The sequence below is a fragment of the Hippopotamus amphibius genome, chromosome 7 (assembly GCF_030028045.1).
Source record: "Hippopotamus amphibius kiboko isolate mHipAmp2 chromosome 7, mHipAmp2.hap2, whole genome shotgun sequence".
In the NCBI taxonomy this organism is placed as follows: domain Eukaryota; kingdom Metazoa; phylum Chordata; class Mammalia; order Artiodactyla; family Hippopotamidae; genus Hippopotamus; species Hippopotamus amphibius.
Genome location: NC_080192.1, coordinates 111,886,376 through 111,909,775, shown reverse-complemented (window position 1 = coordinate 111,909,775; position 23,400 = coordinate 111,886,376). Strand labels below are relative to the sequence as shown.

The following is a 23,400-nucleotide window of genomic DNA, read 5'->3' as shown; positions in this document are numbered from 1 at the left end:
TTTCTTATACTATTTGAATCTTCTAACCAAGTGTTCAAAAAACATAAAGTAAGAAACATGGGATTATTTTATTCCCAATTTTTTTTGTTTCTGGGTTTGGTGGTCTACTTACAAAGAACTTCCACCACTCCAATGGTAGGCAAAATTTACCTGTGTGTTTTTCTGGTACTTTTACAGTTTTACTTTTTCCATTTAAGCGTATGATCCACCTAGAATTTATTTGGGTATAAAGTATGGGGTAGGACTACAGCTTCTCCCATGCATACCAAATTCCTGCCAGTTGTCATAATGCCACTTTATGGATAATTAATCAATTTTCCCCACTATTTGAAATGTCACCTTTATCATAAACTAAATTCCCTCTGTGTTTTGGTGTCTTTCAGATTCTATTCTGTTCTACCTATTTCTACATCAAAATCAAACTGTTTAATTACTATGGTTTTATAGTATATTCTACTATACAGTGAGGCTGGTTATTCCTTAGTCTTTTCCAGGAAAAAAAAATTATCACAACTTTGTCAAAAGAAAAAAATACACATGAATGAATCAGGTAGTCCCAAAGCACCAAATACATAGAAGCTATTCTTGGGCTTCCTTGGTGGCACAGTGGTTAAGAATCCCCCTGCCAATGCAGGGGACACAGGTTTGATCCCTGGGCCAGAAAGATCCCACATGCCGCAGAGGAACTGAGTCTGTGCGCCACGACTACTGAGCCTGCGCTGTAGAGCCCAAGAGCCACAACTATTGAGCCCACATGCCACAACTACTGAAGGCTGCATGCCTAGAGCCCATGCTCTGCACCAAGAGAAGCCACTGCAATAAGAAGCCCATGCACCACAATGAAGAGCAGCTCCCACTTGCCGCAACTACAGAAAGCCCGTGCACAGCAATGAAGACCCAATGTAGCCAATGAATATGTAAATAAATAAATAAATTATTTTTTTAAAAAGTTATTGTTTCATGATTACAAAACGCTAAGAATTTTACCCAATTTCTTTGCTTTTGTGCTACCAGAATTAGAAGGCAAGACTTTAGCTATTAATCTACACATCTGATAAATGCTTTGGCCAGTTTTCAGTGAGGAAGGAGTGGGGAAACCCAACTATGCTTAGGGGAACAGCTGTCAATACGAAACGGCCAACGCGAAGTCCTCTTTGTCACCTCATCTCATACCAGTCGTTCCCACTTGTGGTGCTCCAATCACACTGGTCTTAGTTTCATTTCCTGAATACATCAAAGTTGGTTCTACCTTAGGATGTTGCACATGTACTGTTTGCTCTGACTGGAATCCTTCCTTCTGATCCCTGTGTGACTGGCTCTTTTATTTCATTCAAAACTCAGCTCAAATAACTTTTCAATGAATAACATATAAACCAGTTCATTGCTCCACAAGACAGTGTCAAATTGCTCTGTTTTAATTTTTATAACACTTATATCTGAAACTATTTATTTTACTAGTTTATTTATTGTCTGTCTCATACATTAAAATTTAACTCCATGAGGCCAGGGAATTTGTTGATTTGTTCACTGCTGTATTCTCAGTGCCTAGCAAAGATTAGACAGTTGACATATTGAATGAAGGAATGAACACACAGGCAGCTAGGATTTATGCCAGTGAGAAGGATGAGTAACAGTAAGAGAGGAGGTGGATAACAGAACCAACAGTGTTCACTTTAATAATGACCTGCAAAATGTTCGAATATAATCCTGGTTGACTCTGATGAAACCAGCACATTGTTGGAAAGATTTTGGACCCAGCCCTTTCACTTTCTTCAGCTGTTCTCGGTTGATGAATGGCCCATTTTTTTCACGCCATTCAATAATATTTTTGGCTCGGTTGGCATTGAGTCCAGCAATATGCCTAAAGAAATAAACAAAATGAGTAATGTGACCAATGTAATCGTTCTGAGAATACTGAAAGAAAAGATCTCATCTGAAAAGACAATGATATAAAACATTTGCATCATAAAAGCAAAGGTTGTCATATGTCTCTACATTATTGATATTCCTTGTATTTCTGAATCAAGTAATAATTCTGCCTATTCCTGGTTAGCTTACAAAGTGAGTTAGCAGCAGAAGTTACAATACCTACAGCTGCACTGTACTACCCTATTTTTTTTGATTAGTCTGTTTTCATTAGTAAAGACTTGAACTATAGAAAAGTACTCATCCATGATATAAAAACTCTATCATTAGGTACTTGGCTTGGAGTTAATTAGAGAATCTTAATTCTATTATAGAATTCCATATATGGAATTATGGAATGTTTGTCGCTAAGAGAGAAAGCAACACCTTACAACGCAAGGGATATTTTCTGCTATTCCAATTTCAAAGCAGAAAGATCCAGATTTTTTCCAGAGGTCCAGAATTTCATGCTGCATCAGCAGAGTTGTATAATAAATGCAAGACTAGGAGCAACAACAAAAAAAGCAGCTTTTCTATAACCATGGTGGGGAGAAAAGAGCATACAAGATATGACTATAGTACAATGAGGTAAAAATATGGTAATCATACCTTGAACCCTCAGAATTTATCTTTTGGTGACTGCCAGCTTTGACAGATGTAAGCAAGAGACTGAACTAGTGAAAAATATCTACTTTTATGTGATGGGAAACAGCTCTTTTCCATGTTAACCTTATTTAAATTCTATTAGTGACATTAATGCACTCAACAGTTACCATACGCTGTTCACTTTAGATTTTCTGTATTAAAAATGATAATATGAATTGTTACAATTCTTTTCTTAAATGATGTCTTCCCCTCTGACTGATTACCTAAAGCAATGTACAAACTCATAGATTTTCTATAATTGACAACTTTATACATGTATCCCCTTGCTCTAGCTGAGTCTGAACTGGATAGCCAGTGAAACTCAAGATTCTGTGATCTTCAGCCACAGACTTCTTGTCTCACCTTAACAAAACTTCTGAACAGATGTTAATATCTACTCCCACAAAGCTGACACATTCTTCTACAACACTGTCCAGCGTTGCCTTGAGTAGAGTCTGAGACACATCGTGCTGAAAAGACAAAGATCAAACATCAGTCAAAGGTAAAGAACATGCAGTTATTGGACAATTCTGTTACTTTACCTATATTACTGGTAGCAGGCTGAGACACAGCAAAGTAAATTTCTTCATTTCTCTTAAACACACTGCTAGCCAATGTAACTGAGCTAAACTTAAGGAATTTGTTCTACTCTCTAAATTACTCATACAGTTGACTCAAATATAACAGCATCAGTATTTTTCCCTTTTCTGAAATTCTGCCAGAGCAGGGGTTCTCAAACTTTAGCTTGCCATCAAAATCATCTACAGAGTTTGTTAAAACACAGGTTGCTGGGCCCCACATCCAGAGTCTTTGATTCAGTAGGTCTGGTGGGGCCTGAGAATTTACATTCTAACAAGCTCCCCGGTAATGTTGTTGCTGCTGATTCTGGAAGCACACTTTGAGCCATACTGGTCACTATCATTCACGCACTGCCTTGTAGTCTTATCTTCACTTGAATGTGTATTCTCTCCCTTAGTTATTCTTAAGAGAAAGACTGAATTATAGTAGGAAGCAGAACACAAATACTCAATAAATTTGACTGTAAACCTAACTCATATTTCATGAAATTGAAGATATTATTGCTTATAAGAAGCACCATCATTTTATATACAACTAAGAAAGATGATATACTACCAATTAAATCATGACACACTGCTTTCTTTTTACTCAGAATTTTTATTTTTTAAATATTAAAAGAGCTCTTTTAGACTTATTTAGAAAGTTTTAAAATCATATATCAGATATATGATAAAAAGGAAAATATAAGCAATTTAATCTGGTTAAGGTATTCCTAAAATTTCTTCACATTAAGCATTTGACTTTTCTGAATCACTTCTTAAAGTCAGAGTCATAGATGTCCAAGTTTTTCCACGCATTTTGTCTTTTATGCTACTTAGCACCCAGGTAATGCAACATTTCTTAAAAGAGTAATACTCCATAGTTTCTGAGATTTTCTTTCAAGCTTCAGGTGCTCATTCTGTAGTCCTGCCTTAATCTCAATACAAGAGATTTTAGACAGCAACAAAACTCCTATCTTTCCTTAAAGGTCCTTAAATGTTTTATTGTCCAATAGTTTATTGACTAAAACAGTGAAGAATCTGCAGTTGAGTCATGTCTCCAGGATACACAATCAAATTCACAAAGACACCACACCATGATTTACCATAGGGCCAACAGCAACCAGAGGACATCATTAATTGTAAGATGCATCCTAATATCAGAAGTGTTAAAATGTGAGAAAATGTGCATCCTAGAACTGATGAAATACAGTATCTGAAAGTAAATATTTGTTACGGCTAATTGAAGCCAGATCACCACAATGAATAGTTTAAAACATTTGATGTTATTTACATTTCTAAAATTAAAGATTCTCTGTTGTTGTTTCTAGATATGAAACTGTAGGTCAGCATTCCTCTCCTCTCCACATGTCTTACAATCAAGGGTGGGTTTGATAACCTTAAACTCTTAGCAAGACAATACAGTAAACAGACTCCCCAAGCATTGTGATTACACTATTACCATTTAATAACAGCTGAAGTTTTTGATCTGGCAGACTGTTTTTGTCTTTTAGAGATAACCTCGTTGGTAACTACCCAGGCCACAGTTTAAAAATATAGACACAATTATAAAAATCTAATAAGCAAATATAATCATGAAAAAGATCATAAAGTAAAACCCAAGAGCTCACTAAGAACCTGATTATTCATGAGCCACAGCTTTTAAGAAGCTGGATAGTCTTTTCTTTGTCTAAGTAGATGAGAATCAGAAAAATGAAAAGGGGACTTTACAAAATGAGAAGGTAGGAGATGAGTGACACCACAGAGGCAAGTACAGCAGTAAGAAAAAATATTTGAGGAAAGAGTCAAAACTTTAACCAAATAGGAAAAACTATGAGTAATACTTAGGGGTCACTAGAATAAATACAAACAATTCCACATACTTCCAAACACACCAGATGCTAGGATATCTAAATGAGCAGCAGTCCCTATAGCAGACAATCTTGGTTACCTATCCTACCTCTAGTCTCCAACCTCCTTTACCTCTTCCCAATAGAAGCTTCACTGTGTTTCATGCATCTACCCTACCTCTCTAAGGCCATTTGCTTTAGGGAAGCTGGTCCCATCTGCAGCAGATGATAAACGACTGGTTAAAACCAGTGGTTTTCAAACTGAGGGTTGTGACCAATTAGTGGGTCATAAAGTTACTTTGGTGGCTTGCCACCCAGCATAAAAAAATCAATAAAGAAATAGAATAGACCACATCAAGCATGTTACACATATCCTTAACGTGGAATGAATGGTGTAATAAAAAAGGCAGCCAATTGAGACTATCAGGTGAGAAGAATACATAAATTGGCCAGGAACATGTCATTTATTCACTAATGTCTCATTTGATCTTTTGATAAATGATGGTCACTTTGACCACTGACTGATAGAGAAGTTAAGGAGTAACTTTACAGAGTTATGAAGCAAAGTGTTTTAAAAAGTATGAGAAATTTATCATCTATTGGCAAAGTGCTTATTCTTTCAACCAGGTTTAGTTATACACTTTCAGTGTAGTTTTCAGAAAGGATGTTATTGAGTATAACTTTTTACAAATTATCAGCAATTGTAATATTTAAACTGAGTTAGTACAAGTTGTCTTTAAAGTGAATCTTTTAAACATTGAAGAAAAAAAGAATAATAAAGCAAGCTCAACCACCTTTGGAAGTGTCAACAGTGACAAAATTGAGAGAAAATGTTGACTCCAATTAGCAGTCTTTGACTTGATTTGAACCACATTTTGAATGGGAAAAAACAATCAAACTTGATTTTTAAAACAATTTTACAAACACACAAAACAATAAAAATGACAGACCCCAGATACATCATTGGTAATAATGACAGTTTAAAACCTTCAAAATTAAAAACCAAACAAAAACATCCCCACCAGAATGGCTAAAATGAAAAAAAAAAAAATAAAAAATACCAAGCATTGATAAGGATGTGAAGCATCTGGAATGCTCAAAATATCATCATGATAAATGCATGTTAGGTCAGATATGCAAGGCAAGGTAGTTGTATAGGGGATTTATTTTGTATGGATTAAATATAACTTCACATAAAACTGAATCAGACATATGTACATAATGTAAAAATGCATTATTGTTCAATATAAATTACACTAGATAAACAGCAAAGTAATAAAAAAATGAAAATTCCTAGAAACAAAGAAATTGCCAAAACTGACTCAAGAAGAAATAAGAAAATCTGAACAGACCTATCAAAAATCTCCCCAAAAAGAAAAGTCTAGGACTGGATAGCTTCATTAATGAATTCTACCATATATTTAAAGAAGAATTAACACTACTCCTTCTCAAGCTCTTCTAGAAAAATAAATGAGGAGGGAGTGTTTCTTAACTCATTCTGTGAGATCAATTACTCTGATATCAAAGCCAAAGAGACCACCGGAAAAGGAAGCTATAGACCAATATTCCTTATGAATACAGATGCAAAAATCAACAAAATACTAGCAAACCAAATCCAACAATGTATTAAAAGGATTAAACACTATGACATACAATACATATCATGCATTCAGTGGTTGTAAACTCAAGAACTAGATACATAGTTTTTACAGCTGATAAACAATTTCTCTTGGCATTTTAAAATTGACTTTTGAAATACCTTCAAATTTAGAAAAAACCTGCAAGAGTATTATAATTTCCTTATAGCCTTCCGTCAAATAAATACTTCATTGTGTATTTCCAAATAACAAGGACACTGTATTACATACCATTTGTATGATAAATAAAATCAGGTAAGTTATCATCAATGTAATATTACCTAATGTATAGGCAATACTCAAATTTCATCAATTGTCCCATTTCTACTTAACAGCATTTTCTTCCTAGTCCAGAATTCAGTCCAGGGTCACACACTGCATTTAGTTGTCTTATCTCTCTATCCTCTGTGCTAGGCAGCTTCCAAGATGGTGCCCAATAATTCCCAACTCCTGGTATTCATGCACTTGTGTATCCTGTCTCCTTCAGTATAGAATTCATTGATGATTCTTGCCTATATCAATTATTATTAAGATTATTTTACTACTCACAATTACGTATTTGTGTGAAAAAGTATTTATCTTGACTCAATCAAAATTTAAAAGAATAGGCTCATTGTCCTTGTGTTCTGGACTGGGACAAATTCATGAGCAGCTTATACTATACATTAAATCTTTCTGTTTTTGTATTTGAGGGTTAAAAAACCTTATATTTAAATATAAATAAAATAGTGTTTAATTTTATCATAGGTAGTAAGGATAAGTATTATACTGAGAAGCTTTTATTTTGCATAATGTTTAACCGTATAGAGAGACATATACATACACACAAATATATGTGTGATGAGTATCTTGATCATGGTATAAAATGCATTTCCTACTGTGCATCATGATCAAAAGGTATGAAAAATAATGGTCTAAGCCAATCATAGTAGAGTCCCATTCCACTTATTCAATTACGGCAAATGAAATGTGAGGGTAAATCTGCTGGGGCCTTCAGAAAGAACCTTCACTCTCTTAAATACAGACTGTTATGAAGAGCTGGTTTTTTCTTCTTTTCATTCAAGTATGACTCCTGCAGCCAGAGTAAGCATTATATTATGTGACTGGCACCAGCCTGAGGACAAAGCTAACTCACTGAGTATGGCAGGTGGCACACATGGGAAGACTCTGGTTCTTCTTGATACTCCTAAAATCCTGTACCAACAAGTTCTGTACTTACTCCTCCTTCGACCTTCTAGTAATGAAATTTCCTTATTGTTTAATAAAGAATAATAAATTTCCTTATCATTCAAGCCACTTGGAGTTGGGATCTCTGATGTTTTTCTCACTGAGGCAGTCATTTTATTTAGGGGCTTGAAGTCTAGTGGGAAGACTAACGCAACAACAACAGCTAACAGTAACCATACTACCAAAGCCCTGAGAGTTTACTGGCAGGCACTGTGACAAGGCTTTTATAATAGCATCTAATGTAATCCTCACAACAATTATAAGAAGTGTGTGTACGATTGCAGCATTTTCATATGTACGAATTTATTCTAAGGAAATAGCAAGACAAATGTGCAAAGGGGTGTGTGTGTGTGTGTGTGTGTGTGTACAATCTGAAAATTCCCCCAGAGGGTACTGATACAAATAAATTAGGGAACAACCACAACACGAACTATTATGAAGTCATTAAAAAGCATAAGGCAAAACAGCTATTTTACCAAAATGCCCTGTAAGAAAAAAGGTCCAAGATAACAACATACTGAGTTGAAATGCTTTTTAATTCCTCTAGCAGCTAGACTCACGTGAGAAAAATTTCTGCCGCCATCTATAACCCTGCGTTTTGCCTACATTCTTCCCCAACTTCTTGCTTAGAAAAGTAACAAAGAGTTAACAGTATTTCTAAAAGCAAAAATCATATATGTTTAGGGGAGGGAATACTGAACAAAGTTCCATATTGTCCTCATAATAATGTCTTTGACATTAAAGTAGCAGCACTGATTTTGCCATTCTAAAAACATTTTCTAAGCAACTATTATGTACCAGACACTGTGCTGGTTGTGCTCAGTGTTTGAAAGTACAGGAAAAAGCATATGAATTTCATGTCTTCAAGAAGCTCAGTTTACATTTGCTGAAAGCTGGGCTGTGACACATCACTCTACTGGCAGTCATGAGTACAAGAGGCAAGAGGACCCCAGGACTGATTGTGCTAATTGCCAAAGACTTGACGCCAGGAAAGATGAATTGTTTCGTTTTTTAAAAGCCACCTAACTCTGAATTTCAGGGCAAGTTATTTGAATTTTAGTCTGTTTCGAATTCAAAGAAATATTATTTGGGCCATTAGATTTTTACCTAAAATTTATGAGATTTTTAAAAAGAAATATAAGCAGTCATTTACGCTAGTCAGCTTTTTTGAGGTCAGAATCCACATTGTTATTATTGCTCTACCACAAATTTCTAAAGAACTGCTGATCCAAACTGCTCTTTTTTGTTTTTTGGTCCTAAGCACTAAAATTATCTCACAATTATTTTAAAAAATCCTTCCAGATGAAACGTTGTCTGTGGACTACAACAACGAAATTTCACTTTGCATATTCCATATAAACTTTAGGTTTATTCCCAAGTGGTTTTCTGATGCAATATTCTTGAGTATTTTCTTTAGCAATTATCACTCACTCGTGCCCCTTCCTATCTCTTACTATTGCCAAAATATAAGATGCAGTTAGAAACTAAAGATGCAAAAAGGCTTTCCAGGAAAAGTCTAGCTAATTTCAAATAAGGCAAGTTTATTTCCTCATCTTAAATCTACTTTTCTTTGATTGACATGTGACAGTTTAAAAGAGTCATCCAGAGGTGTGTGGGCTGAATGACCCATGAAAGACAGACTGACAGAAGAATGGAAAACATTTGAGAAAACAGAATATGTGTGCTTAAGAGTAGCTCCTCCTCCGAATCTTCAAATCCAGTAACAAGAGGTCATTATACACTCCCTTTAAAGACTAAGACAGCATTCAGCACTATAGAAATACTGTATTTAACACTATTTTCTAAAAGTAAAAATCATACATGTTTAGGAGAGGGAATACTAAACAAAGTTCCATATTTTCCTCATAATGTCTTTTTAAAAACATATGTGTTCTAACTCTACTGGATCCTACATATTTACATGTAACAGACAAATATTCTTGAAAAAAGTCTGGAAAAAGACTAAAAATATTTCTTCATAAGCACATTCTTTTAAAAACAAATTCTTTTAACACTAGCAGAACATTTTTGTTTTTTAAATGAATAAACTATAGGTACAATGAACAACTCACTGTGCCTACGGGGCCCTGGGATTAATATGGCAAAGGGCATTTCAGCACTGGAGGTACTTTTCTGAAAGATCTGGAAACACAGATTAAAGTACGGCTAGTGGTCATATCAGGAAAAAACAACATGGGAAGAGATCCTCTTTGTAAATCCTCCTCCTCTGGTAAAGCATATGAAAAGTATGCTGAAGACCCCTTTATTGCTAACTTGGTATTTAGGCACTCAGTTTGCATTAACTTATACCATTTAATGTAAATCAATTTATTTGAGCTAACCTGACAGAAAGAGCCCTAGGATAATGACTGGCTTCTCTGTTCTGCAGAAGACAAATGGAAACTATTTTAGAAAAAATCAACCTTCCAAGCTGACTCTGGGGCTATAGTGGCTCCACTCCTAAGGCATATATCTTCTGGGTCTCAAAGGAGTCCCAACAGTTGTTCAGTGAGGTCTCTCCATTCTGGATGACCAGAATTTCTGTTTATAGGACACTGTATAACCTCTGGAATCTTCATGCAGCACAAAACTTCAGCAGTTTTTATGTGCTGGCCTTATGGAGTCTTGGCCTGCATATGTGCACCTTAATATGTGGTCAAAGACCTATTTGAAAAAAACAAATGAGACTTCTACTTTTAGCTATGATGGAGTAATTGGTACCAGAGTACTTCTTCCACCATGAACAACTATAAAACTGGACAAAATATATTTGGCACTAATTTGAGATGTTAGACAATGGGCAGTGCAGGACTATGATTCTAGAGAGAGGGAAACTACCTAAGTTCTGCCTCCACAATTGCCCACAATCTCTGTCTGAAGAGATTTTATAGACTGTGGCACAGGGAGGTGGCGGAAGCAGAGCACAGCCGTTGAGCTGAGGAAGCAGAGACTAGAGTTCAAGACTGCTGAAGTGACTGGAATTTAAAGAGCAGTATACCAGAGAGAATGGAGCTTTGAAGAGCAGAACTCCAGAAATTTGTATGAGACCCCCTAATATATTTAGCTAAATACTAAGCTACACATACCCAGGGCACCAGGGCAAGACTCTACAAACCAGGCAAAAAATAGCTGTCTGGGAGTCTGAGGCGATGCAGAGATTCCTGCGACTGCAGAGCTGGGAGACATAGGATGTCCTATCAGTCACAGCGGGGAGACCGCACCAATCACCCAGATGCTCTGCTGATACCCCAGAAAGGCCCGGCCTTAGAAGTTAGTCTATTCTAGTCCTAGAATAAGGGCTGTTCTACACCCATCCTAACAAACTTTATAAAACAATCCTTTCCAGACTGGTTCACTGGTATATTTTACCAAACATTTAAGGAAAAAAAATCATACCAATTTTCTATAATCTCTTCCAGAAGATAAAAGTAGCTTTACTCATAATTGCCAATACTTAGAAGCAACTAAGATGTTCTTCAGCAGGTGAATGAATAAATAACTGTGGCAAAAGCAGACAACGGAATATTATTCAATACTAAAAAGAAATGTGCTATCAAGCTATGGGAAGACATGGAGGAACCTTAAATACATATTAATGTATGAAAAGAAGCCAATCTAAAAAGGCTGCATACTATATGATTCCAACTCTATCACATTCTGGAAAAGGTAAAACTATGGAGACAATAAAAAGATCAGTGGTTGCCTGGAGCAGAGAGGAGGCAGGAAGGGATCAGCACAGCTTAGAGTATCTTTAGGGCAGTAAAACTGTTCTATAATGGTGGGTACATATCCTTATACATTTGTTAAAATCCATAGAAGGTACAACACCAAGAATAAACCTTAAGGTAACTACGAACTTTGGGTGTTAATGATGTGTCAATATAGGCTCACTGAATGTAACAAATGTATCACTCTGCTGTGGGATTCTGGTAGTGGGGGAGACTGTGCATATATGGGGGCAAGGGGTAATGGGAACTCTATCTTTCCACTCAGTTTTGTCCTAAACCTAAAAACTGTTCTAAAAATAAAGTTTAAAAAAAGTTTAAAGTTTATTTAGAAAGACATGATAATCCTTACAAGATTCAATCTGACCTGATAATAAATTAACTGATTTCCAGAACAGAATTCAACACTCTTTTAAAAGAAGACAACATTTGCACTCCTAAGAACATAACATCCACAATGTCCACCATATAATAAGAGAATAAGTAGGCACAGAAAGAAGCAGACAAATATGACCCATAACAGAGTGAAAGTGAAGAACAGCCAGTCAAAAGAAACCAATGTAGGATAACCCATATCTTGAAAATAGCAGATAAGAACTCTAAAGCACTTAAAGAAAACATGGTCATAAATGAATAGATGCGAAATAGCAGCAGAGAAATGGATGCTATAATAAATAACCAAATGGAAATTCCAGATCTGACAATATAGAATCTGAAATGAAAAATTTTCTGGAAGGGTTTAACAGTGGCTTAGAGAGGAGTAGAAGAAAGGGTCAGTGACTATGAAGAGAGAGACAAGAGAAATCATCCTTTCTGAAGAACAGACCTAAAACACAAAGGGGGAGGGGGGAAGCAGAGCCTTAGTGACCTGCGAAACAATATCAAAATATTTAATATGTGTAAACAGAGAAGAAGGGAGAATAGGGTAGATAAATACTTGAAGAAGTAGTGACTAAAATTTCCCCAATGTTTTGAAAAATGTAATGTATAGATCCAAGAAGCTCAGTGAATTCTAAAAAAGATAAATACAAAGAAAGCCACACTTAGAAATATTAGAGTTAAACTGCTGGAAAACAAAGATAAAGAGAAAATCATGAAAGCAGACAAAGAAAGAACATATTACATATGGAGTAACAACAATATGAGAAATGGCTAACTTCTTATCTGAAACAACAGAGGTCAAGACACAATGAATACATCTTTAAATGTTGTATTAACAAACAAAAAAACCCTATCCACCCAATATCCTGCATCTTTCAAAGATGAAGGAAAAATAAAGACATTTTTCAGGTAAACGAGAACTCATTGCCAAAGGACCTATACTACAAAAAATGTTAAAGGGACTTCTTCAGGCTAAAAAGAATTAATACCAGATGGTAAATGGTAAATATGTGGATAAATATGTGATTATGCACATGTGTATGTGTGTGTATATATATCCTAATTATACTTAAAAGACATGATCATTTAAAGCAAAAATGATAGCACTGTATTTTGGATTTACATATATGAAAACAATCACACAAAGAATGGAGGGTGGTGAGGCGGTATAGTATTAACTCTAAATAGACTGTGAAAAGGAAAGAAGATAAATTGTAATTCCTAGAGTAACCACTAAAAAAAAATGCAAGAAAGTCTAGGTGAAAAGTCCATAGAAGAATTAAAATGGAAAACTAAAAATGATTTGATTTTCTGCCAAGATAAGGCAGAAAAGGAAAAACAGAGGTAGAAAAGTAGATGGGGCAAATAAGAAAAGAAACAGCAAAATTGTAGACCTTTATTCAACTATATTAATACTTATGTTAAAGGTTAATGAGGTAAATGCTTCAATTAAAAGGCAAAGATTGTCAATCAAGATATAACTATATACTGTCCCAAAGAGACACAGTAAATACAAACAAACAAATAGGTTGGAATTAAAAGAGTGGAAAAAAATTTACCACAGACATTAAGACTACAAAGACTAAAGCAGCTATATTAATATCAGAAAAAAAGACTTCAACAAAAGGAAATATGTATTATGTAATTACAGAGCTTCAAAACACTTGCAGCAATTCAACTGCTAAATGCTAATTTAAGGGAAAAATTTTATAATATGCCCCCCAAACCTAGTACAAAAATTTGGAATTCTATAGCATTTTTATTCAATAATAGTCAAAACTATTAATTTTTGACTATTAATGAATAGCCAACCAGGAACAGCCTAGGAACAGCCCAGGTGGCCATCAATAGGAGAAAGGATTTTAAAATGTGTAATTTCATATGATGGAATACTATTCTGCAACAAAAAAGAACTGCTGATATGTACAAAAACATGGATGAATTGAAAGAACTTGGGTGCAATGGAATACAAATTGTATGCTGTCATTTATGTAAAATTCTAGAACAGACAAAACCAATGTGTGCTGAAAAAAATCAGAACAGTGCTCTGTGTGTGGGAAGGCGCAACATTTCTGGGCTGACAGAAATGTCCATCTTCATAGATGCGGGTTATGCATTTGTCAAAACTCACTGCAGTGTATCACTTTCCCCTTTTCTGTATGTAAATGATACCTTAAAAAAAGTATAAAGAAACCAAAATCCAACCTAAGTTTCTGAACTAGAAACTAGTTAGACCAGATAATCATTTAGGAGGGATCAGTGATGCCCTTAACTACAGATCTCTCTCAGGATTCATAACTCTAGAGCAGGTATCTGGGAGTTTTGCTCTTTGGAATTTGATAGTAGATGTCCTCCCCAGATAGCTTACCTCATGAACCCAAAAGGTAATTCTTTTCTATATACAGTAATTTTCAAAGCCAGAATCATTCTCAGCACAGCTTCAGTAGACCACATGGGAACTTAATTAATGAATAAAAGTATTAGTTAAATGGCACAAGCATGCTAATTAGCTGCTTGTTTGCTTCTCATTCCATAATTATTAACATAAGATACTGATCCTGCCTTAAGAAGTTTCCCATGATGATTAAAATTTAAACAAAATGTGTACTTCTTTACAAATCACAAAGCTAAAAAATGAATCTTTTCATATGCTATCATAATAGCCCAGTGTTTAAATTTTAATCTAGTCAGGCTTTCATTCTGTCTTTTAGTAGGTGCTCCTATGTCCCCTAGTGGATACAGGTCGACATGATGGAAGAAAGATGGGGGCAATACTGGCTATAAGGTCCATAAATCCTAAATGTCTGCCTTGCCCACAGACTTTTCCAAACCAGTGCCTCACACCATCTAATTTACTGTAAACAAAGAAAAACATTAACACACCTAACTTAGGCCACACATATCTGTCCCATGTGTGGTCACGTATAGGGCCTGGGCTAAAACATAATCCTGGCTTATGACATATGCTTGAACAAATGCATACCAATTAGCTAGACATTTTGACCTAAAATAATACAAAGGAGTCAACATTTCCACTGTAAATTTCTATTTATAGAGATTTATAACTTAGTCAAAAACGTGGACTTCAGAAAAATTTAGGGTGCGAAGACTAGCCACAAGAGGGAAATTTCCCTTCTAATAAATTAAAACATGGTGTAAAGAAAGTCTGATCTGAAACTATTGTTTGTGTGGTGCATATAGAAGAGAGGGAGAGAAATCCTTGTGCACAGTAATTTTGACAGCCTGGTGTTTAAACTATTTGGGGGTGAGGGGCAGAGGTTAGGGTTAAAAGGAGGCAGTAATGCAAAGTAACAAAAAAGGTTTTTTTCCTGCGCAAATGGTAGAAACTAGGTTCCTTGTTAATATTGCCAGTAGTAGTTCTAAAGATACATTTCTCTCCCCAAATACACATAGATATACTCATGTGGCCACACATGCAGCCAGATATGAACTGGCTTCCAGTCCATTAATGTTACAGACAGTAAATCTTCCCCAATTACACCTGAGACTGACACCACCAGAACAGGATCCACATTAATGTGCTTCCATGGGGTAGAATGTTAATATGGTAAGGTAAGGTTCTCTCTTTTTCTTTTTTTTAAATGTTTCCTTTTTAATTCTACTTATTTATTTATTGGCTGTGTTGGGTCTTTGCTGCCACCACGGGCTTTCTCTGGTTGCGACGAGCAGGGGCTACTCTTCGTTGTGGTGCGCAGGCTCCTCATTGTGGTGGCTTCCCTTGTTGCGGAGCATGGGCTCTAGGTGCATGGGCTTCAGTAGTTGAGGCACATGGGCTCTAGAGCACAGGCTCAATAGCTGTGGCACACAGGCTTAGTTGCTCTGCAGCATGTGGAATCTTCCTGGAGCAGGGCTCAAACCTGGGTTCCCTGCATTGGTAGGCGGATTCTTAAGCACTACGCCACCTAGAAAGTCCAAGGTTCTCTTTTGCTTGCAAGTCCCCTGCCTCTATATGATGATGACAACAGAAGGCCCAGGAGCTCCGTGAAATGTGAAATGATTACTCCATACCTAGGCTCCTGTACTGGAGGGAGTGAAGACAGGGATCCAAAACTCTGCCCCCCCCACCCCATTCTTATCCCCATTTCCTATTTTATTTTTATCCATAGTACGAATTATCATCTGCTTCACACAGGTTTGTTGTCTAAGTTAATATTTATTTTTTGTTCGTTGCTGTATCTTAGCACACAGTAGGCACTCAATCCAACTACTGTTTTAATGTGTATTTCCTTGCAAACTGGTTTAACCGAGGATCTCTGTGTGTTTTCTGGCCGTTTAGACTTTTCTCTGCATTCCCACTTCCTAACACCATGTTTCTCAGCACACGGTAGGTACTCAAAAAATTACAAGTTAATTGGATAAAGGCAGGAACACCAGGGGCAAATTTTTCTTTTGGATTCTTCTTGCTGAAGTTGGGAATTTGGTTTAAGAAAAAGAGTTGCCTTAAAATAAAAGGAGATATTAGTGACATGGAATTGCTTTAGGGCATTACAGCAGTATAATTTAAGTTCATATTATAGAAAAAAATTTTTTTAGCAGAAATCAGTCAATGGCAAGCTCAGAAGGTGATATTTTAAAATGAAATCTAAGATGCCCTAACATAACATGTTAAGACTGACCATGGCCACAGTCTCCCCTACTCCAAGCCACCAAATCCTCTGGCAAATAGTTTCTGGTAGGTTTCTAGGTCAACAGAGTCCTGTTAACTCAGACCTTACTCACAGACTAATCGCTGATGCTTCTAATTAGAAAAGTTTAAGTATTTATTTTCCTGGGAATTAAGTTAAACTTAAGCTTCTGTCATTTTGAACATGAGCTAAAGTACAAGCGTCCTGTCATGCAGTAAAAGAAGACCAAGGAAGTTGGGAGATTTGGACCCAGAATGCAAAGAAATGCTTAGGAAGAAAGTCCTGACTTGCCATCTCCCAGGTCAAGACCTGTGAGACTCATTCATGGGACTCCATTTACCACAGAAATCTCATAGTCAACATGATTAGGAACCATTAGGCACCTCTAGCATGAAGGTCAAAAAGCACACTTCCATATGTACCTTGATACAACTAATGGGTCTGGGGAAGAAAATACTTCTTGATACGAAAATGTTACATTTAGATATAACCTTTTCTTTAAAGCTCAATGTAGTATAATGACTCATTTTCCCAAAATATCTCTATGATTCATGGCAGAATTGGACAAAATCAAACCCATTTGACCCACAGAGTAAGTAGGCTGTGGACAAGGGTTAGGTTATAAAGTTAAAGAAAACACAAATTAGAGAATTCTAAAATTTAGACGAGGGATACAGATGTTCCTAACTCCTCTCTACCAAGGAAAGAATTCTACGGCATAAAAATTAAACACTGGTCCTTACAGGATCAGCTACGCAAGCAAGACGAGAGTGCAAATAATCCATCTTATTCATTCCTCAAACCACCAAGGGGACTATTCTGTCAGAGTAAATCTCAGTTTAGAACTGACAGTTTATTTTAAATAAATTTGGGTTTTAAAGTGAATTAGCAACTTATTTCCATTTTAGTGTGAAAGGGTTTTTTTTCCTTTCTCATATTGAGAAGAAATGGGAGGAAAAGGCAGTCTAGCTGCCTTCTTTATGTGCCTCCCTTTTATAATATTTTAACAAAACTCCTTTCCTTCTCTTTGAGGCAGGAGTGTCTTTCATTCAGAAGAGTAGATTTGTAATAAATATCTGCTGTTTTGAATGGAAAATTTCAGAATCAACCAAAGTCTCTCATTCCAATGGGAAGGAGTAGTAAGCTTCACTCTTTAAAAGTCATTTTGACCCAGGTTACACTTAAGAAAACCAACACTTTATCATTAATTACTGTAGCACACAGACCCTGAGGTGACCCCCGTGTTCACTCCTTGTGTAATTCCCTCACCTTGAGTGTGAGCAAGACCTGGAACTTGCTTCTAAGCTGTGGAATATGGCAAAGGTGATAGGATGTCCCTCCAGTGATTAGGTTACGCTGCAGAGGCAAGGTGATTCTCCTAATGTCTTGATGAAGTAAGCATCATGCTGAAGAAGCCCATGTAGCAAGCAACGAACCTGGCAGCAGGCTATAGCCAGCAGCTAGTAAAAAGCTGGGGCCCTCAGTCACTCAGCCAGGAAATGAATTCTGCTGACAATCTGAATGAGCTTGGAAGTGCCCTGAATAGACTCGAAGCAAGCAAATAAAAAAATAAACTTTCTAATGCTTACAAGAATTAACTCATTCATTCATTCATTCTTTCAATAAACATTACAAATATTTACTGAGTGTCTACTTTGTACCTGGCCTTCTTCTAATTAATGAGAATACAGCAGCAAACAGACAGCAAATATCATTAAATAAACAAATAAAAATGATAACTGGTGATAAATGCTATAAAGGAAACAGAGTAACATGATAGACCAAGGAGTTAGAGGTGGCTAGTGGGGTGATTGGGACTGGACTCTTTAAAGAAATACAGTAAAACTGACACTTGAGGAATGAGAAGGAGCCAGCCATGGAAAGAGCCAGAGAGATTAATCTAGGCTGAAAAAAACAAGTGCAAAGGCCCTGAGATGGGAGCAAGCTACAGTGCTCATGAAACTGAAAGGAGGGCAGTGTGGCTGGAACACAATGGGGACAAAAAAAGGGTCAGAAATAAGGCTGGAGAAGCAGACAAGGATCATATAGGCCCCATGGCAAGGAGTTAGAATTTTATTCCAACTACAATGAGAACAGAGACAGGGTCTGACATACATTTTCAAAAAAGCATGCTGTAGAAAATGGACTGAAAAAGGGCAAAAGTGAAAATAGGAAGCCCTGGTAAGAGACTTTTCAGCATATCAAGAGGGAGATGGTGGTTGTTTAGAGTCAGGTGGTTGGGGTGGGAAGAGGTAGAGGAAATTAATATTGGGTGATAAAGCAAAAAAGGAAGGATCCAGGACTTTAATAAAAAGTGATTTTTAAAAATGAGAACAGGTTTGTAGCTTTACTATTTGGGTAGATGATGATGCCATAACAGAAACAGGGTAGGATGAAAAAGAAACAGGTTAGTGGTTTTTCAAATTTGGGGGAGCAGGGAGGTTAGTAGAGGGAGGTCAAGAGTTCTTTTCTAGACACGTTAAGTTTGAGAGGTCTACTAGACCTCCGAATTGAGAGTTCCAGTTGATAGGTGGATATAAATGGAGTTTGGAGTTCAAGGGAGAGATCTGTGGTGAGGCATTCTAAGTATGAACTGTCTAGCACGCAAATGGGTAGAACATAATAAACACTGAAAACCCTGAGAGGGAGGCGGAGTGTAGAGAGAGGATCTAGCAACATCAAGGAACAGAAGTGCAAACGTGCATACTGTAAATAGCTAAATAAACAAAAACCTAAATACAACTCTTTTGCAGTTCCTATGTGCAAATAATTCTGAAATTCACCTTTGAAAAAAAGGAGGAGGTGGTAGCTACCTGCTTGTTTTATGAAGAATGCTGCCTCCAGAACCCTTTTTATGTACAGGTAGTCGTTTTCATTGGATGAGGTGCATAATCGCTAATGACAGGCACTCCACAGTAAATATCTGTGACAGGGTTGAATTTTCATAATTTGGTGCAGTTGTTATTACCAAGAGGGGGCAGAATACAAAGTGTTACAGAGAAGCTATATTAAGCTGTCAAAGTCCTTCAAAATCCCCATACAAGAAAACCCATTTTACAGTAATAACACCAGAAAATATTTATATTGGGTGCTAACAGGTATTGGGAATTTTACAATGCTAACTTAATTCATCCTCACAACCCTGTGGTTGTTATATTGTTACATTATTATTATTTCCATTTTAAGGAGGAGGAAACAGGCACAGAGAGGTTAAGTAAGTTGCCCAAAGTTACACTGCTAGGGTAGAGTCGAACGCAAAAGGTCTCTCTTTTGAGCTGGAGCTCTAAAGACTATGCCCCCCTGTTTCCCACAAGTAAAATAGTATCAGTTGATCTAGCACTGCAAATTCCAGCTCTCTTACTTGGACTGCAAAGAAAACCCGTTGATTTCAGCTATTTTATTTTTTAAGGGAAAGTTTTGTAACAATCAGGAACATTTTTTTTTGTTTATCAGATAATATTTTCTCTTCATTCATAAGGCTTTTCATGACTAAAAATGTTCTGACAAAACAGACATGCTTTTAAAATTCTGTATCACATTGTTCTTATTACAAATCTTATGTAAATGGTAACAGTGTCTATCCAATAACAGAAAAAAAAGAGGAGACTTCTGAAGAAGGTACATGGCAACTTGCTTTGACAGAACACTAGTCTTTTCTATCATGAAACTATAATTTACTTTCTCCTGTTCCCTTTCCCTCTAATTTTTCTATCCTTCTGTCACTAAGAAGGATTCATTGCAGCATTTTACTTGACAGACTGAAAATAATTATGATTTGCCACCTAACCAGCTCAGCTATGAATGACAGATGCACTTCTTTCTCAAAGGAAACTTTGAGACATTTCCATTTCTGCGTGGTTCCTTCACAGCGGCAGCACACTAAGTACAGAGGTTGGGACATAAGTATGCTCATGTCAGAGTCAGAGGAAAAGGAGTATGTCCCTGCCACTGGCAGTTTTCCTTCTTTCTCCTGGGTAATGATATTAGTCCTGATCAAGGTCCAATTCTGATTGTAAGCAACTGCATTTTTAGAAATGGAGAAAGCAAAGATTTTATGATTACCCACCTCCTTTCTGTTGGCAAACAGTGCAGGAGAAAAGAATGATGTCCAAAGGTCTTCTATTGGAATCTCAAAATTTTAGAACTGGAAAGGTTTACAAGAGATCATATATAATATAACCCATCTATTCACAGATGAGAAAATCTAAATCCAGATAAACTTTATCTGTAGTATACCTTCTGCCATGAAAAAGGACTACAACCTGAGTTTCCTCAGTTTGGTTTTTCTATAGCCACATTTCAAAAGACAACAAATTTTCCTTTATTCAGCTAACACCAGAGGACACAAAAAATGGCAAAGTTGAAAGCTACTAATTGAAACACACTACGACGAAGTACAATGGTTCCCAAATATCAGTTCATGACAAGGTTTTCAGTGGTCAATAACAAAATGGGAAAAAGAACAATGTGAAAGTTTTTGAACAAGATCAATGTAGCCAATCCAAGCAACTGTCCTTTACTCTAGAATTACGGCTTTCCTACTATTTTGGTACTAAAATAGTCCTTTCCCTTTTCCTTGCTTGTGACAAGGAAAAAATCTGGAAACGTCCGTTCTCCATAACTCTACTTCGTTAGTTGTCTACTGCTGTGTAACAAATTACTCCCAAATCTAGCAGCTTAAAGCAACAAACTTTTATTATCTCACACAGTTCCTGAGGGTCAGGAATCCAGGAGCAGCTCAGCTGCGTAGTTCTGACTCTCAGTGAGAGTCTCTGATGAGGCTACAGTCAAGATCTCAGTTAGGGCTGAAATCATCTGGAGACCTGAGTGGGTTGAAGGATCCATTTCTAAGATGCTCACTCACGTCATTGCTGGCAGAAGACCTGAGCTCCTCATATGCTGTTGGCCAGAGGCCTCGATTCCTCTCCATATCAGTATCTACCAGAGCTGCTCATGACATGGAAATTGGCTTCCCCCACAGGGAGTGATCCAAGAGAACAGAAGCATCCAAGAGAGAACCACAGTGTCTTTTATACCTTAGTCTCAGGAATGATATACCATTACTTCTGCCATCTTCTACTGTCACAAAGACCAGTACAATGAAGGAAGAGATCACACCAGAGTGTTAGTACCAAGAGGCAGGGATTATTGAGAGCCATCTCGAAGACTGGCTGCCAGAACCACAAATGTTTTCAAAAATTATTTTACCAGTCCCTGAAATCAAAAGTATAGAAACTGTCTGGCGTAGAAAGGACATAAAAGTTAAAAGATTACTGTTCTAGTTGTAAGTAAAACACTAGCTAGTGATGGATAAGTCACTTAATTTTTTAGGCTCAGTTTCCTTAGACACTAAGGGGGGTGGGTTTGACAGTACTTAGATACCTTTCGGTGCTAACATACTACAGTTCTACACTAGGAATGATGATGATGGTGACGAGGACAATCACAAAGACTATGACAAACTTGATAAGTTGCCCAAGGTCAGTAGGCTAGGAAATGGTGAAGCCATAATTTGAACTCAGGCAGCTGGACTGCAGAGCCTATGCTATCCTAACCTCAGGAAACAAATGAGAATCAAAGGTCTTGAGGAAGACCAAGCAAGTCACATAACATCTTGCTGCCTTACTCTCATCAACTGTAAAAAAGGAGAGGATAATATCATCCTATCCCTATTAAGTACTTCATAAACAGTAATTAACAGTTTTATTATTATTGACTTAGAATAACATAATGTAACGGCCCACTCTATGAAACCTGTCTTCACAGCAACTTGCAATAAAATAATGCTTCTTGTAATGTGAAATTTCCACTGTAAAATCATCATGCTTACTATATTGTTATGGTATCACTTCCAGATGACTTTGGTAAAGAACACCAACAGCCAGGAAACTTTCTGTGTAGGCTTAAAATGGAGGTGGTGTAGTGGTAATTTTTAATCTTAGTATTTTTCCTTCCTATATTTTCCTTTCTTCTCTTTCCTAATCTAAGAACTAATTTTAATTTTGCAGGGAAACTTTATAATAGCTTAGTTTTTAATAAATCCCTTTTTTCCAGTTAATACTTAAATTTTTTTGAGAAAAATACCAAATATTATGCAAATAAATGGACCAAAGACCATACTGTAATGATTTAAAGTTCTTTTATCTTTTTCTTTTAGTTAAAATAATAATAATAATATACATATGCTAACTGTAATCATATTCAGAATCACTTGTTATGTTTTTTCTGTTTTCCTCTGATTGTCCTTCTCATGTCCCCAGATACTTAATGCTCTTCTACACCAGAAACAGAAGCCACTGGGGGAACTCCTTTGGTACCAGTAAGAAACAAGGAAAATCTATGACCGTGATTATTTCAAGTTCAGTAAAGGCAACCTTCTGACATGAAAGCAAGGCCACAGAAGTCAGTTAGAAACAATGAAGTGAAATTTCTCAAAACCCTTGCTAGAGGATGAACGTGAAAAATAGGGGGCAAAATAACATTGCCAAAGTTGCTCTCCACTTTAGGAACTTTAAGGAAGACAAAAGGCATCTCAGGAATAGTAGACAATGTTTCCCTTGCCTTTAACTAAGACAGTAGGAAAAAGCATTTAAGGTTTCAGGCATTCAAGAGTGACAACTGTCTTTCAGACAGTTGGAAAGAACTCGAAAAAAACAGTTGTTGGAATAAATGGAATGTGCCTTGGCTTCTGTGGTCAAAATTTCTGGGACTCAGCTGAAACAAGATTCTGGCTTAAGACTTATACGGTTTTCATCACCCTATAAACATTAACATTATTGATGCAGATCTGTCACTTGAAATATTTTACCCATATCCTCCACTGCAAG

The 23,400-nt window shown here is 36.5% G+C and overlaps 1 protein-coding gene across 6 annotated transcripts in view; it reads right to left on the bottom strand.

The window, feature by feature from the left end:
* The window catches only part of SRBD1 (S1 RNA binding domain 1), a 215,745-nt gene that overhangs the window by 28,255 nt on the left and 164,090 nt on the right, over positions 1-23,400 (bottom strand). For all 6 annotated transcript variants that reach the window (XM_057741939.1, XM_057741940.1, XM_057741944.1 and 3 more), the window contains exons 17-18: positions 2,914-3,020; positions 1,685-1,861 (exon numbers count right to left, since the gene is read on the bottom strand). In XM_057741939.1, the coding sequence (XP_057597922.1) occupies positions 1,685-1,861; positions 2,914-3,020 (284 nt within the window). The remainder of the gene's footprint in view (positions 1-1,684; positions 1,862-2,913; positions 3,021-23,400) is intronic.